This window comes from Poecilia formosa, unplaced genomic scaffold (assembly GCF_000485575.1).
Source record: "Poecilia formosa unplaced genomic scaffold, Poecilia_formosa-5.1.2 Scaffold570, whole genome shotgun sequence".
In the NCBI taxonomy this organism is placed as follows: Eukaryota; Metazoa; Chordata; class Actinopteri; order Cyprinodontiformes; family Poeciliidae; genus Poecilia; species Poecilia formosa.
In genome coordinates, this window is record NW_006800509.1 from 272,005 (window position 1) to 286,141 (window position 14,137).

At 39.5% G+C, this 14,137-nt stretch overlaps 2 protein-coding genes across 3 annotated transcripts in view; one reads left to right on the forward strand and one right to left on the reverse strand.

Moving 5' to 3' along the window:
- The window catches only part of csde1 (cold shock domain containing E1, RNA-binding), a gene marked incomplete at its 5' end in the record, with an annotated part of 17,874 nt that extends 8,088 nt beyond the window's left edge, over positions 1-9,786 (forward strand). Inside the window, 7 exons of the mRNA XM_016665327.1 lie at positions 258-436; positions 515-627; positions 707-826; positions 913-1,091; positions 2,898-3,061; positions 3,169-3,301; positions 8,238-9,786. Of these exons, the coding sequence (XP_016520813.1) occupies positions 258-436; positions 515-627; positions 707-826; positions 913-1,091; positions 2,898-3,061; positions 3,169-3,301; positions 8,238-8,285 (936 nt within the window). The remainder of the gene's footprint in view (positions 1-257; positions 437-514; positions 628-706; positions 827-912; positions 1,092-2,897; positions 3,062-3,168; positions 3,302-8,237) is intronic.
- A 363-nt stretch (positions 9,787-10,149) lies between these two features.
- Positions 10,150-13,620, reverse strand: rassf11 (Ras association domain family member 11). 2 transcript variants are annotated; one of them, XM_007540875.2, is made up of 3 exons: positions 12,330-13,620; positions 12,003-12,122; positions 10,150-11,923 (listed from the first exon to the last, which is right to left on the reverse strand). In XM_007540875.2, exons 1-3 carry the CDS (start codon positions 12,421-12,423, stop codon positions 10,593-10,595), a joined length of 1,545 nt encoding a protein of 514 aa, XP_007540937.2. In that variant the 5' UTR covers positions 12,424-13,620; the 3' UTR covers positions 10,150-10,592. The 2 variants fall into 2 exon arrangements, with proteins under 2 accessions (XP_007540937.2, XP_016520811.1); XM_016665325.1 differs by having other exon boundaries at positions 12,003-13,620.
- Positions 13,621-14,137: the final 517 nt, after the last annotated feature.

Sequence of the window (14,137 nt, forward strand, 5' to 3'; positions counted from 1 at the left end):
CGTCTTAAATACAAAATGTATTCAAAAAATTGTACACAGTTTTGGTTTAATTACTGTTCTGAGTGAGTTGTTCTTTCAGCAAATGGCCTATTTTTTATTCTGCATGCTCCAGTTAACAATTATTTCAATAATTAATGATGATCAATCAGCCCTAGTTGTGCCCGAAGTTGTAGACTGAAAGCTAATTCATCATAAGTCTACTCATACTTGAATGAAAACCTGTAAAAAGTTTCTGTGATGAACTGTTTGTCCAATAGGTGGAGTTCTGCATCAATGAAGTGAAGCGAACGGGCCATCAGAGCGCAGTTTCCATCAGGGTTCTCAACCGCAACGCCTCCAGCTCCAGACGGCTGCACGGATTTGTTGCTGCACTGAAGGATAACTTTGGCTTCATCGAGACAGCAAACCATGACCAGGAAGTTTTCTTTCACTACAGGTAGAGTAGCTCTGGGTGGAGTCATTGGTTGGGGGTGAACATGTGGAAAGTGCCACCATGTTTTGGTTTTTCTTTCAGTGAAATGTGTGGGGATGTGGATAATTTGGAGCTGGGTGACACGGTGGAATATACTCTCTCTAAGGGGAAAGGAAACAAAGTTAGTGCTGAAAAGGTTACCAAGGTGGCTGCAGGTAAGGGAGGATGACTTGTTTTTATTCATTTTAATATTGGTTATCATGTCTTTTATATTATAAATTTTTCTTTGTTTAGTGAATGGTACTGGTGACGATGTTGGTGCGTCCGTGTTGGCGGGAAAAATCATCCGTCCCATCCGCAGCGTGGATCCCTCCCAGACTGAATACCAAGGACTCATTGAAGTGACTGAGGAAGGTCTGTGTCGCGTTAGAAAGCAGCACAGCTACAACCTACAAACACATCCAGTCAGGTTAACATGAGTAGGTTTGGTTTGTTCCCAGGTGAAGACAAGGGGCAGAACTATCCCTTTGGAATCATGGGGATGACGAACAAGGCAGACTGCCTGCAGAAGGGGGAACATGTTAAGTTCCAAGTTTGCACAGTCACCCAGACTGGCCAGAAGATGGCATGCAACGTTGTTCCTCAGCGCAGAGCTCCAGTGGAGTGCGTCAAGGACCAGGTAGAGTTCACCAGACAGGAGTGACCTTGCAAGCTGGATTTTACGGTGCTGCTTCGGATGTAGGGCTACAGGAAAACTGAGCTTCAGGCCTGTCACAATGTAAAACTTGGTGGATGATACACTGCCTTGTAAATTATTGCAATATACCATAATATTTAAGCTTTGAGACTATTTTCAAGTATAATCATAATGGCATAAAAATGTAAGTTTGCCCTTTCAAAGGCCAGCAAACTTTAATTTAGTAAATTTGTATCCCTGCAGCACATTTTAAATAAAGTAACCAAAGCAACAATAACTAAAATGGATTATGACGTCTGTGCAACCAAAGTTACATTTCAAAAAAATATTTTACTTAGACAGGGAAAACGGGTAAAAGTGGCAGGTAGTGCAAACCAGCTGCTTTGTACTGGGCATTTTCTCAATAAGCTTGTTTTTCAACGATACTGAAGGGGAGCATCTCTTTGAGTATTATGGTCCAAATGGAAAATAATTTATCATGCGATTAATTCATTGATTATTATGGCAGGCCTAGTTAATTGCAATCCTTCTTTTTGACAGCTTTTAGCTTTTACTTTCTCCAACCCCCTCCTTCACATTCCGTGTCGGCTAGCTACACGCAGACTTGTTGCCATAGCAACAAACAGCTCCACTATACGCATGAAAATTCAACACCATAAAACCCACAAACATTTCCCACACAAAGGGCAACACATTCAGTCCTTAACAGTTTCATGATTTCAGGCTTGATGTTTATTTTGGGATTATAAAATGATCTGAACACAGCGGTGGTTGATTAGCTCATTTAAACAGGTGCTCTAATTGTAATGATGATCTGACAGAGTTGGTGTGTTGGTCACCGAAACACTTAATTTCCTCTGCACTTGGACGTTTGTTTATATAAACTTTTCAATGACCTGTGAAATATGATACCCTTGAACCTTGTAATTGAGTTGTCCCAATGTTGTCAATTAGTAGCAAACTAATATTCTATTGAGAATAAAACATTGGCTTGTGAAATTGGAATGTTATTGCATTTTACTGATATTCTTTAAAAATATATATATATCCTAAGTCTTATGGATTTAGGATAAGCCCTGAAAATGGTGCTTTCTGTTTTTAACATGCAAGGTTTTGGTCAAGATAAAGTCACAGTTAGACCTTCAAGTGAGTGGGATAAAGTTTTCTTACATGAGCGGTGATCTTGCATGCAGCTTTCTCACAGATCATAGATTATCAATCTATAAAAAGTTTGACCTGCCGATTTCGATTTTAGCCAGTACCATTTTTTTTGATTGAAATGTCGCTAAATATAGGAAGAAAGTCTCTGAGCTGGTAACAGTGGGGTCACTATTGATAATGACCAGCTTGCAGACATGACCTGGTGGCCAGTCTGTCAGTCAAACCTCTCGCTGCAGAGCAGGAGAGGAAAGTGGCTGATTTTTAGACCTTTACTGAAGTAGAAAAGATCAGAGGATGAGATCAACTTTATGTAGATATTGGCTGATCACCGATCTCTCAAAATTGAGGAAATCGGCGTGAAATTGGCTCAATTTTGTGTTGGTAGTAAAAATATTGTAGAGGTAGTAAAAACTAGTAAATTCAACTCTGGGATTCCTGTATAAACCTATTAAGAGCACATCTGCTCTGTCTTCAGCTTTCAGTATAAACCCAAAAATATCTTTCTGAGCAGATCATATATTTAGTGGCAGGTTTTAAAACAGAAGTCACACCGGTTATGATTTGATCCCTGTGATGATGCAGAGGAACGGATTGAAAATGAATGCCTGTTTACCTGGCTCCCCTCAGTTTGGCTTCATTACGTACGAGGTCGGAGAGAGCAAGAAGCTGTTCTTCCACGTGAAAGAAGTGCAGGATGGCGTGGAGCTCCAGATCGGAGATGAGGTGGAGTTTTCAGTTGTCTTCAATCAGCGCACTGGAAAATGTAGTGCCTGCAATGTACGGAGAGTTAGGTGAGAACCCACCATTAGACGCAGAGCCTTCCTGAAATGCAGGGCATGTTAAAGATGAACTTAAGCTGAAACAAATGGCTCTGACTGACGTGTGTGTGATGTCACAGTGAGGGACCCAAACCGGTGGCCACTCCACGTCCCGACCGCCTGGTGAACCGATTGAAGAGCATCACTCTGGATGACGCCAGCGCTCCTCGTCTGGTCATCCTACGGCAGCCTCGGGGTCCCGACAATTCAAAGGTACACTGCACCTTTTCACTTTGATACAACGCTCGTTGGAGTTTTCTTCATTTCAGTTTGTTAGGGATAGTGCATATTAATCTACATTGCAATGTAGATTAATAATCATATTTACAGTGCACAGCAGAGTAAATATGCAAAAGATAGCTGCATTTCATCCTAAGATAAGTAAGCAGAGCAAATAACCTCACTATGCAATTCACAGAACACAGCACACGTATGGAGGACCAAAACCAACATAATAAGAAATAAAAAAATCAATATATATTTTGATAAGAAATAAAAACATAAATATATATGTAGTGTTTTCTTTTCCTTACACATGAGTTTCCGTCAAGTAATGTATATATTTTCTTTTTCCATTTCCCCTAAACATGCGTTTTGTCAAGAAAAATTAATATTTTGCTTTGTCTTTTTTTTGCGTCTCCCTTTTCCATTTGCTGTATTTCTGCTGCATCAACATGTTAATGAGGAGAGCTGTCCAGCTCCTCTACTATTGGCCAACAGAGCTTTGGAACCAACGTCACTGTGTGAGACGTTGTTGGCCGTTCAGCTCGCTCAGTGCATTCTTTACAGGCCACAGACTAAAACAAACTTTATCCCGGTGGTTTTAATGTGTTGCCAAATGTCAAGTCACTTAGGGCCAGGCGTGAAAGTGGTTTTAAAGTCTTGGGGGTACTACGACAGAAGTATATGTATGAATATTTTGATAAGAGGTCGCGGTGGTTTTAGCCACTGGGCGGCGTTCAGTTTGTTACTTACTGCTGAGATCGACTTCCACGATCCACCAGTCGATCGTGATTGGTTACACACTGATTTCTAGTCAATGTGGCACACAATATGGAAGCTATTAAAGAAAACATTAGATTATTTAACATTAAAATTATTTAAAATATTGAATATGACTTGACATTTTAAGAGGGTAGTCTGTTTCATGTAAAAGCATGAATTACCACCTTTTTTGTATCAGTTGGTCAGAAGGAAAGGCATTTCAGGGTTTCCCCCAGAAAACTTGCTAAGCCTGGTGGTCGGGGCGGTCCACCGTGTTTTTGTATTGAAAGATGTTAAGTAGACAATAAAAGTAAAACTAGAAAATTCCAGCAGAAATTTTAAGGTGCCTGCCACCTGTGCCCATCCCTTTAAACCCAGCATCTAAAATTTGTCATGAAAAATAGATATAAGCAGATCTGACACACTTAAGCCAACACTAGCACAGAGTAGCTGTGACTACTGTCAGGTATATTATGATATACGTGTCACCATTGAAAAGCGAGACCGACGACTATAAGCTTCACACATGTTGTTCTTACTCATGGTCCAAAATAAAAAACATGAAGAAAATTAATAGTTAATTTCTAAAAACTATTTCAATTTTCTTAGTAAAGATTTTAATTTACACTCAAAAATTCAGACAAGTAATAATTTTATGTAAGCAAAACATGAATAGTCACACGAAATATGTATTCTTCCCACAATGCATTGTGAGATCTGATTCAGCGCTGTGGGAATNTGTGGCACACAATATGGAAGCTATTAAAGAAAACATTAGATTATTTAACATTAAAATTATTTAAAATATTGAATATGACTTGACATTTTAAGAGGTTAGTCTGTTTCATGTAAAAGCATGAATTACCACTTTTTTTGTATCAGTTGGTCAGAAGGAAAGGCATTTCAGGGTTTCCCCCAGAAAACTTGCTAAGCCCGGTGGTCGGGGCGCCGAGGCGGTCCACCGTGTTTTTGTATTGAAAGATGTTAAGTAGACAATAAAAGTAAAAATATCACTGGGTAATTATATGTTATGGAAAACAATGTCAATGAACTGCTATATAAACCCGCAACTAGTCTTATAAACAACTAATCAAAAAATACAATTAAAATGAATATCAATTATTTCCACTTCTGTTTAATCCAAATTAAGTCAACACCTCCATCAGGCCCCCCAGAGCTTCAGGGGCCCCATAAATGCTAATATTTTAACAGATATATAAATGTAGCGTTTGTTTATTGAGATGATCATTGCTGCTAAATTTGACATAATGGTTTCAGCATATATAAATTAAAAGACTTTAAATTATTTAACATTTAGATGTAAGATTTTAAGGAGCTGGCAAGTTTACTTTGTAGAAGTAAACTTGCCAAAGAACAAGTTCAAAGAACAATATTCATAGTTAGATTGGTTTGTTACCACAGCTACTATCTGATGCTGTGAGTTTAATCTTTGAGTTTCAGCTCCATTTGTTCACAAATACAATTTAGTAAACTGCAGTTATAATTTATTGTTTTTTAGGTTTGCCAATTAAACTACTCCCCCTGTTCTAGATTTCACTAAACCGAACACAGAAGCTGTTAGATGTGCTGATGTTTTTAGCAACAAAAGGGGCCTCTAAGTCAGATTCTGCTCCAGGCCTCATACACCCTTGGACTGGCCCTGCTCAGTAACTCATCAGAGTTAAACCTGCTGCACTACGCAGAGATGCGCAACAAATGGGAGATTTAATTCAATGCTGCTAATGTGGCTTTAGTAGCTCTTTCATTTCATGTCTGTTGAGTTTTTAACAAGGGGACGCACAAACTATTTCGGTTGGTCGAGTTTCTGGACGAGTTTTTCAGATGTCCGGTGGCCGCGCACATTAACTCTGTCTGACTAAGTGGGCAAAACATTTGATACGGTTTGGTGCTTGGTGTAACCGGAAAAATAATACTAATAATAATATAAAATCAGCGTGATGTGTGACTGCGAGGAGAGCGCGAATTGTCCTCACCGGGTTAAACCTGCACAATGAGTGATTAGCGCTGGGTCGTTAACCACAAACGCACTGGCCAACCGGGAACACAGGCCTAAACTTTACAGGGAAGACAGGGCAAAGCGCTGGGCAGCATGTTGAGATGTAAACGCCGCATAATGTTTTGTTCACAAATATACATCATTCTCACCGCTCCTCAAAGCACCACTGAAAGCGCGACTACAAGTTATTCCTGCGGTTCACGTAGAGCTGCGTAACCAGAGCTAACGTGGTGGGTTTAAACTCTTACCTTAATCAATAACTCCTCATAACTAATCATAATTCCTCACAAGGGGGTGATGTAATTATCTATAGCGGTCAGCCTGTGTCCAGTTTGAGTGAAAGGAGGCTCGCGGGATCCGTGCTGAGGTTAACTTTAGCTACGCGCAGAGGCCCAGCGGTGTGATTGGTCCGGCTTTAAATTCATAAACTATAAACATATCTTTTAGGAATAAATCTGCTTTGATAGTGAAACGCTCGGAGCAACAGAAACGCTTGCAGTCCGGCTTAAAAAAAAGGCAATTTTTTTCTTTTATTTTCCTAGAGGAAAAAAGAAAGGCCACCAGGCCTATAATACACTGGGGGAAACCCTGCATTTATTAACATTTGTTGACAGGAGTGTTCAGTTCGGAAATTTGTTGACAGCCCAAAGTGAACCTCCGAGCGTTTGAGGAGGGAGCCGGAGAACGGCTGGCCGACATTAGCCTTCATAAATCGGATCAAACTAGAGCTAAGCACTGCTTTCTCGGCAGACATTGGAATATCCAACTCACAACTTACGTCACTGCAGTTGGTAACACATTAAAACCACCGGGATAAAGTTTGTTTTAGTCAGTGGCCTGTAAAGAATGCACTGAGCGAGCTGAACGCCCAACAACGTCTCACGCAGTGACGTTGGTTCCAAAGCTCTATTGGCCAATAGTAGAGGAGCTGGACAGCTCTCCTCATTAACATGTTGATGCAGCAGAAATACAGCAAATGGAAAAGGGAGACGCAAAAAAAGACAAAGCAAAATATTAATTTTTCTTGACAAAACGCATGTTTAGGGGAAATGGAAAAAGAAAATATATACATTACTTGACGGAAACTCATGTGTAAGGAAAAGAAAACACTACATATATATTTATGTTTTTATTTCTTATCAAAATATATATTGATGCTTTTATTTATTCCTGTATTTATATATTTATTCTTATTTATACATTTCTTTTTATGTCAGTTTTGGTACTCCAAAAATATATTTATACTTTTATTTCTTATCAAAATATATATTTATTCTTTTATTTATATATTTATTATTTTTTATTATGTCGGTTTTGGTCCTCCATACACACGTAGTTCTATTAAAAGTAAATAAAAATAAAACCTCAACAAAAAACATCTACATAAGAAATGACTAACTAATAGACATAAACAGTATAAAAACAGGTTCGGGTTTATTCAACTCCCAAGTGGCAATTGATGTTATAGAAAGTACATGCATCCAAAAAAGACATAAAAACTAGAGTAAAGTGAGGGACAATACAGTGTCCCAAAACATCAAATATCAGAAAATTAACTGCTATAAGCAGTGGCAGATATGAATGGGTGGATCACTGGTTTGCACCATTTCAAAGGTGCCTGGTTTCCATTGTTTCTGGTTGTTTGTTCCATGAATATGTGAGTGTAACAGACGCCACCTTCTGGCTAACCTGTGTTCTGCACCTCAGTATGTTACGGTCTCTTCTGGTTTGTTCTTTTTTTATTTTATCATCTAAATGAAATTACTGAAAATTAATCTTTGAAAAATAATAGACATTATGATTATATTGGATAAGAATTTAGGTTTAAAATGCATACTAATGATTTTACAATAATGAAACTGGTTTCAAAGGTTTTTCTTGTCCTCTTGTAGAGATGCATGATGGGTTTGAATTGCAGTAGTATGTGGTCAGGTTGTATAACAGTGTGCAATATGATGAAAAAAATTGCTTGCATATTAACTCCAGCTATGTGGTGAGAAAAGATCTTTAACGGAAGTTTGCTAAAATGAATTTTATGACATTTGAAATTTTCTTACTGTGATTTTTAAAAGTCAGATTTGAGTCAAAAATGAGTCAAAGATATTCTCATTGAAACAAACTTGATAAAATTTTCTCCGTGTTGTGCAGGGCTTCAGTTTGGAGCGGAAGACTCGGCAGCCTGGAGTTATTGACTGAGCAATACGCAGCCAGCCCCATCAGGCCTTGGAGGGATGCAGTCCCTGAGGGAAACAGCAGGGGGCAATAAGGGAAACCGATCTGACATACTGCTTGTGAACCAACTCATCCATGAAATATAACGCGCGCATGCAACAAGTGGCATGTGTAATCCTTTGCCCTCACCTGTAAGGGAACGTCCCCTCCTCCTCTCCATGATTGTCTCTGGGTTCAGAGTGTGTGTGTGTGTGTGTGTGTGTGTGTGTGTGTGAGAGAGAGAGAGAGAGAGATGTAATCTAGAAGAGATTAATGTCAATTGGAGGTATTTGTTCCTAAGGGGCCTTGTCCCTCTAAGTCCGTTTGACAACTGACTGTGTGGCTGTCAGCGTCCCGATCTTTTTCCAAGTCCGCTTCGTTTGGAATTCTGCACCTGTAATCGGTCCATTAGTCTGACTGGGTAAGATGAGTTTTTTTTTTATTTTTTTTTTTTTATTGCTGGCATGTCTTTAAACCTCTGCTTTGTTTCTGTTCCTCATCGCTCCTTTACGTACTGGAAAACTTTTGATTACCAAGTTTTCTCCAGTGTACTTTTTTCCTACAAAACGCTTAAAGCAATGGTTCCCTCCATAAGGAGGATCATATTTCATACATGTGCGAACTTTTGAGGATTCATCTCTGCTCGGTTTTTTTGAGCAGTTTTTAAAATGCTTTATTGAAAAAGGCTGGAGTATAAAAGCATGGCGTGAGTGTGACGTATGTGAATGTCAAAGTAGTTTCTCTGAAGGATGTTACCTTTACCAGTCTAGAGCCTTGACATGCCTTCTTGGTATTCACATGCTCCACTTAAGTTTTTCCCAGGTGCAGAATTCCTTGTGGCATCTTATATCTGCAGTTCTTTTATACTATTTCCTTTCTTGCACATAATTTTGCTTTATTTTTTTTTATTTTATTTTATTATTATTGAAACTTGATCTGCTAATATTGAATAAATATAAGGTGCCTAAAACTGCAAACAAAATAAAACGACAAAAGAATAAATAAAAATTAGATGCATTTCTTCCCAGCCAACCGCCAAAATATTGAAAACAATCTTAGGGTGGCTTTTTTTTCCCCCTAGTAGAAATAATACAAATATGCATCCCAAACCTGTGGGTTGAATTATACTGTATCTTGTGTGTGTGCGTGTTTTTTTTGTTTTGTTTTTTTTTTCCCCTCTCTGGGTTTAATCTCCCAATTTCACATATAATTTAACTAAGGAGAAGGGTTATCTGTGAGAAATTCTGATTTAATCAAATAAAAACAAACTGAATCAGGATCTCAGTTGTTGTTCTCTGGAGACAAAAGGATGAGCTGTCGTGCCTCTGAACATAAAGTTGCTGTCAGATCTGAATTTTTCTTTTTTTTTTTTTTTTTTTTGGTTTGATGATCAACAGGTTTTCAGTTGAACCGTGTACTGAGGTTCTCATGTACTTTTGTTAATGGTCTTGAATGAAACAACTGAATAAAGTTTTATGAAATTCAAGGATTTGTCGTTTCTGAAAAACGTTTCTTTTGTGAAGTCTGGTCACATGGCATATTCTGAAGCTTTGGTGGAACTCGACATGCATTCCATGTCTATTTGCTTTATTTTGTATCAAAGCGCAGCAATCTAAGGAAGGCACTGCAGCCCCACCTTGTGGTGACTGAATGACCCGGGCAACCAAAAGCTATACGCAGGAAAATATTTTCTTACCATGCAAATACTAGCTGTAAATGAAATAAACTACACAATAAAATGTGAAAATTAAGACTTGGAAATGGTTGAAATTAAATGTAAAATTAGTACAAAAACTTATTTTCAGATAAGCACTGAAAATACTTTTTCAGTGCTGTGAAAAAGTATTTGCAATCTTGGAGTTGATTTTTATTTTTAAATGTTTCATAATACAGAATTTAATATCAAAGATAACCTGAGAATATAGTTTAAATTGTACTTTTTTGTACATTTAAGCCTTAACTGGGGCTTATTAATACACACTTGTCAAGAAAGCGCTCTTTTTAAAATTCACTCCTTTTAATCCGTAATCCAACAGGTTCAGAAAGTACTGGATACAAAGTACACACAAGTAAAATTAGAGAATCAGTTATGTGTTTGGTGATGCACAAAGTTCCAGGTGCATAAGAATGGCAGTTAAAGCCTTTAGAGTGTAAACATGAACCTGTTGTCATGCGAAGGATAATATTATAGCAGTGAAAGCAGAATAATGTTGCTCTGGTTCATTGAAGATGTCCTGGTGGAGATCTCATGGTGATGTCACAAACAGGAGTTTGGATCGTTGTGAGCTGGTCCTAAACCTTGGTACCCCTCAGGTAAATGGTGAGCTCAGAGCGGTGGATCACCTTCCTTTCATCCTGGGGTTGAGCCTTTTGAGCTTCTGACCAACGCTTCCACCACTCCCTCAGCTCGGTGGGTCCCGTGGGCCGCCGCTCTCTTATCTGATTTGGAGGAACTAGAGCATGAGGGGTGCTGTGCTCTTCTTTGGGCAGGAACTTCCTGTTGACATTTCCTTCCACACTGGCCTCTGATCCTTCCATATTTTCTTCCTTTTTTGAACTGTTGAATATCTTGGTTGCGACTTTTTCACGAGCTTCTAAAACCCTCCGGTCTTCTTGAGCAATGTTCAGATTGCCAAAAAAATCCAAGCCCTGCATTTTGCGCCTGTACTCCTCCAGTTTAGCTTTGCAATCTGCAGCCTTGGCTCTCATCTCGAGGAACTGACGCTGCAAATCTTTCTCGTAACTCTCCTCAGCTTTCAGTTCATTCTCCCAAAATTTGATGTATTCCATCTCCTCAGCCACAAGCCTCTCCTGGACTACTTCTTCAGTTCTTTTGGCCTTCTGCTTCTGCTCAAGGTCCAAAATTTGTTTGTCTGTGTTTGTTATCTGGACTTGTAAATCTTGCAAGCACAGCAGCTGACATATGATTGAGTCTCTAAGACGATTTTTCTCATCTTGGGTTGCTGGTGCGCAGATTGAGGTGCTCAGGTCAGATTTTACCTCTTGGGTGTTCTTTGAGCGCCTGCTTTTCTCCTTGGTCTGATTACTGATGCAGCAAGATGTTTGATGGTCAAAGTCTGATTTTGAACTTTTCTGACCTCTGTCTGTACCTCTGCTGCTTTGATCTTGATGTTCTTTTGTGGCAAAAAGGGACAAATCCAAAGAGGCCCGTCCCCTTTTATCAATCCTCTTCTTCCTTGGCTTGTCACAAGTCGTATTGTAGACCTTTCCTTTGCCAAGACTTTCCAGCCATTCCCAGGCTTCCTCCATGAGAGTCAGAGACTTTCTTCTAGGCATCTTCAGAGTGTCTTTCTTCTGCTCAGCCTCTTCTCTCAAACAGGTCAGTGGAGGCAAACTTTGGCGGTGCAAGCTTAGGGAACCGCTGCCTCTCCGCATTTTAGACCCAACGTCTTTCCGTCTCAGTGGCGGACAAGGCTGGTATCTGCCAACTTTCACTTTGCCCATTTCATCCCAAGCGGAGACCCCACCGTGTTGGAGACTGAGCTGGACCTCCTTGGCCTGTTCCCCATATTTCTTCAATGTCTCCAGAAGTCGTTCATTGGGGGTCATGCACCGCTCAAAGTCTTTGAACTTCTCTCGCAAGGCATAGCGTCCTGGCTGCCCTGAAAAAGGACAATGACGGTGTTTAGCCAACACATCTGACATAGTTTCAGCAGTGTGTGGACTTATAAAGATACTTACCAAGAGATTGAGCCAACACTAGTACCACATCTTGGCACGTTGTCTCCTCTGTAACTCCACACACAACACGTGGGATGCCTTTGACGGACACCTTCACTTCCATTTTGCCCAGTTCTTGATCTGTAAAAGAGTTGCTCTCTGACTAAATGGAGGACCTTGTTGTTTCTCTTGAGGAAGTTGTGGAGACAGTTTAATGACCCTTAATGGCGCTACAGTAATCTATCAGTCCATCATGTTTGGGACTGGCCTGGAAGTGGGTTAATCTTTCTTTACCAAAGCAAGTCATCTTGTTAGTACAGCTTTGCTAAGAGAATCATAGAGACCTACCTGGTTGTTCCGTCTGTAGAAATGATCCTCGGACCTGCTCAGTCTTGATATGGATGTTGTGGCCGAGAGGAACAGCAGAGCAATTAAAGCTCATTAAAATTCCTTAAGGCAGCTTCCACTAGGGACACTTTAAGATCCCACCCATCTTGCATGATTAGCATTTCGAAAAAAAGAAAACACAAACACTGAATGCAGCAAACAGTAGTTACCGCTACTGCTGTCTTAATGGAAGCTTTAGAGCTCATCTAAAGCTTTTGTCTGGTTTGCCTCAGTCTTTTTCTCAGTTCTGTGGACAAGTTTTTAACACTGGGGAATATAAATAGACTGAATTTATATGTGACTTTTCTACTTTTCTTCATGTCTATAGCAAATTCATAGCAACCACTGAGAGTACTTTACACTTGAGCCACATTCACACACACATTCATACACCAGTACACAGACTGATGGGGGTTAGTACCTCACCCTGGAGCACAATAACACTGGAAGGTGGTGGGAAAAAACATGGAAATACAAGACTCTTAAATCTGCTTTGGACCTTTTTACACCACACAGAATCTCCACATGCACCTGTTTGAATACCTGGTCTGCAGTTGGACTCGTACACTAATGATTAAGAACTGGGATACCATTTCATAATGGTACAAACAGAATCTTTAATGGATTGGGTTTTTATGTTGTGCAACAAAACAAAATGATACTCAGGAAAAATGATTCACATCAGCAGCTGCCTCATGTCTATAGCAAATTCAAATTGTAAATTCAGAGATGGCCATCATTTTTATGTTTAATTTAACACATTTTGAATTATCTTGTGATCCACTGTATTTTTTCCAAAATATTTGGCTGAGTTTGTGACATTAGAATGGCATGGCTTATCTTTTGCTGTTTTGGTTTATTTATTTATTTTTAACAGAGATGTTTTATAGCTCTGGGTGTTCCTTTTTATCTTTTCAACAGGAAGCGTGATAGCAAGTCAAACAGAACATGTAAACAACCTCCAACTCTGTCCAGCCTGATCTGTGCATTCCCTTATTCCTCAGAGCTAGGGTTAGCTGTGAGGGTTAGCTCTGAGGAATAACTCACATCCTACAACCTAATTCACACCCCAGGTCTTTAAAAACTTACCTCCAACTCCAAACCAGTGATCCACCTTACTGTGACTGGGCTTTGGTCCCCATAAGATCCACTGGTCTAGAGAAGTTTAGTAAATATGTCAGTAATGGTCCTAAATACAATAACTAAACAAGTACTCACACAAAAGTATGTCTTTCTATTATCACAAGCATTTGCATTAATTTCTCATTCATTTCTATACCTTGACCTTAAACCATTACCGGTACCTGGCTAACCTCAAACCTAACCTGAACTCAATTCACACCAAAGTCCTAACACACGCACGCACGCACGCACGCACACACACACACACACACACACACACACACACACAATGATATGTTTGAAAGATGCAACATCAAGAAAAATCAAACCACATTAAAGAACTGTAGCCAATGTAGGATATCTATGAGTAAAATATCTTGTCAACATGGTAAATATTGTTGAAATCCATAATTAAAGATCAAGCAAACCCTTTAAGACAAGTTATTTTCTGGATGAACTGATGAAACCAACAGACGTAGCTGTGGTTGGCTAGCTGTAGGACAGACAGCAGAGCATCAAGTCAGTGGGTTTACTGCCACACTGTCACCATCATAATGGTGAGCTAACTGAACCTCTGCAGGTTAAAGACAGACTGAAAGTCACTCCTAAGTGAACTGAACATTCTGTCTGGCAATCATAGTACCGAG